Source organism: Lucilia sericata, unplaced genomic scaffold (genome assembly GCF_015586225.1).
Source record: "Lucilia sericata isolate MDLA Ls3-8-SP2 unplaced genomic scaffold, ASM1558622v1 Contig001959F_arrow, whole genome shotgun sequence".
In the NCBI taxonomy this organism is placed as follows: Eukaryota; Metazoa; Arthropoda; class Insecta; order Diptera; family Calliphoridae; genus Lucilia; species Lucilia sericata.
Window position 1 is genome coordinate 49,071 of NW_023995833.1, and position 2,915 is coordinate 51,985.

A 2,915-nucleotide genomic window follows, 5' to 3' on the forward strand; every position below is an offset into this window, starting at 1 on the left:
CCTCAAGCCCCTCATGGAGGTTTTGGTAAAACGCTCCGAAGGTTAAGGGAATATTTCTACTGGCGTAACCAGAATGTTCAGGTCCGATCATTTGTGGCCAATTGCCAAACCTGTCGCGAGACAAAACCCGCGAATTCGATCCTAAGACCACCAATGGGAGCTGAATCTACGACGGAACGACCGTTCCAGAAGATTTTTATAGACTTTTTGGGTCCTTATCCGCGGTCAAGAAACGGAAACGCTTACATATTTATCGTCCTAGACCACCTAACGAAATATGTACTGTTCAAAGCTATGCCGAAAGCTAACACGAAAAACGTCATCAAGTTCCTAATATCCGAAGTGTTCCACAAATTTGGTACACCTGAGACGATTCTGTCCGACAATGGCAAACAGTTTATTAGCAAATACTTTCAGGATATGGTAACGAATTTTGGCGTAAAGCATGTAAAAACCGCCACACACTCGCCACAAGCCAACGCTTCGGAACGGGTTAACCAGTCCTTCTTGTCCGCAATTCGTTCCTACCTGCAGGAGGACCACACTGAGTGGGATAAGTACCTATCCGAAATTGAGTTTTCGTTGCGTTCGTCAGTCCAAACGTCCATCGGAGTTACGCCGTACTTCGCACTGTTCGGTATGAACATGATTTCGCGCGGAAGTGTATATAAACTTGCTAAGAAACTACAATGTCTTCATGATCCGGAAATCGACATAGTACCAAAACCCGTAAAAATTGACTTAGTACGGCACAAAATTCGTGAGAGTCTGCGCAAAGCTTATTTGAAAAACGAGAAGACATACAATATACGTTGCCATCAAGTCAAGTTTGTACCAGGTCAAGAGGTTTATCGCCGCTACTTTCAGCAAAGCGATTTCAAAAATAATTTCAATGCTAAACTAGCCAAGAAATTTTTAAAATGCCGAATTGTCAGACCTATTGGTAATAGCCTATATGAGGTTGAAGACCTTCAAGGAAAATCGTTGGGGGTATTTCATGCCAAAGATTTGAAACAGTAGTTTCAACATCTTTGGTGGTTCTAGTCCCAACGATTCTACCTACTTCTAGCTCTAACCAAAATGATAATACCTATTTTATTTTCTGTATTTTGTATAAATGAGTTAGTAAATACTTTCTACCCCAAACTTTTTGTTAATGATATTTTTGCCTTTATTTTATTTAATAGTTTGTTTATTTTTCTTTTAGTGGAAACCTGCGACCAGGGAAGTTCATTTGTATTGTGGAACAGTAAACAGTCGTGATAGTTTGTCCGTTAACGAGTAGTTCGCCGAGTGCTCAACCAGACTAAGTCTAATAATTTATGATTTATAACCACGTTGTGATCGTCAGACGCTAGTCATAGATGCAATTCCGTCATAGCACCCTTTGGAACCATGCACTCAGGGTTAGGAATTATTAGTCATCTAAGCGCTGACTAAAATTTAGCAATTTGAATTGTCTGGGAGCAAAGCTGCGACGAGTATCCAACAAGCGTTTCGGGTAGAAACACGTGAATTACTCGTTAACAGGGAAATCTATCGCTACGGTAAGTGTTCTCACAACACGAACTATTCCTGGCAAAATATGTTATTTTCTAATGTAAATTTTTATGATCTTAACGAACACGAAATAAGGCAAAATATCTATAGTTTGCTTTTAAATATAATTTAAATACTAAATCTAATATTAGACTAAACAGAATAACTTAAAATTAGATGTTAATAATAGAAATTTAAAATTTTCACTTACCGATTAAAATTTTGTTGATTGGAGAAATTTTCCTCTCGGTCTTACAGTTGAGGCTGTAGATTTTCATCAGGACCAAAGAATTTGATGATTAAAACCTGTGAAAGGAAAATCAAAACAATTAGTATTTGGTCTAAAGTAAATTTTGTTGATACAAATCATTTTCAATATCTAATCATTTGATTTAGATAATTTCAGTATTAATTAGTACTTACGTTTTTAGAATAACAACGGGGTCCATATACCGCCTTCAGTCTTCTGGTCCAGGTCCCATCTGAATTTATAACCTTTGGAAGATAGATAAAATATAATTAGTAAAGTTAAGTTAGATTTTTGTAATCTTCTAAAAGGACAAACTGAATTACAAGCTAAAATCAAATCATTTTTATTTATTATTCCTTTTAGAAAATTATACTTTCTATTATTTTTTTTATAATTTAATTTTTAAATCTTTTTACCTTTATTTCCGGAGAAATTGTAAGGGGTATTTCTCGCCAAAGTCTCTAGACATTAGTCTATGAGCTTTGGTGAACTTAGTCCTTACATTTCTACAAAATTTCCTACGATTAAGTCGTAAATATAAAAAACTTAATATAAGTGAAATTATGTTTCATTTTATACTATTTAGTTTTAAGGTTTATTACTTACCTGAACGGAAGCAGCATTCAAGGGCTAAATCCCAAGTCCAATTGAATTTTATTAGCTGCAAGTAAAAGAATAATGGGAAATTTATTAATATTGAATTATGGCAGAATAATTTATAATTGGAGAAAATAAGTTCAGTTTCACTTTTCTTTTATCCATTTAGGATTGGTTTGATTTTTTTTATATTTTCTTTATTAATTTTTCTTTTGTTCTGGTTTCAAAAGGTTTTGGTCACTGTTCACTTCATTTTTGTTTACACAAATAGTTTTGTTTTAGATTTAACTGATTCACAAATTCTGATGGCCACTGTAAATTTTCAAACTTCAGTTTGAAAATTTTCACTTTTTTTACACCCACTGTATTTGAAGAAAAAAAAAAAAACAATTAAAAAAAAAAAAAATTCCACTTCACTTTTGGTTCTCACTGTATAAGTTTTTGTTCATATTTCACTTAAACAACACACTTTGACAAGTTTCACGAAAAAGAGTTTTTTTCAAAAGTTAGTTTTTATTTGGTTACTTTT

General features: G+C 33.8%; 1 protein-coding gene across 1 annotated transcript; it reads left to right on the plus strand.

Annotated features, from left to right (window-relative positions):
- The first annotated feature begins 294 nt into the window (after window positions 1–294).
- On the plus strand, window positions 295–1,020 carry LOC119613068 (uncharacterized protein K02A2.6-like). The gene has a single exon (XM_037969005.1). The coding sequence runs from the start codon at window positions 295–297 to the stop codon at window positions 1,018–1,020; it is 726 nt and encodes a 241-aa protein (XP_037824933.1).
- The last annotated feature ends 1,895 nt before the right edge of the window (window positions 1,021–2,915 follow it).

Coding starts and splice junctions, on each gene's coding strand:
- LOC119613068 (XM_037969005.1), top strand. CDS start 295: ATGCCGAAAGCTAACACGAAAAACGTCATCAAGTTCCTAATATCCGAA.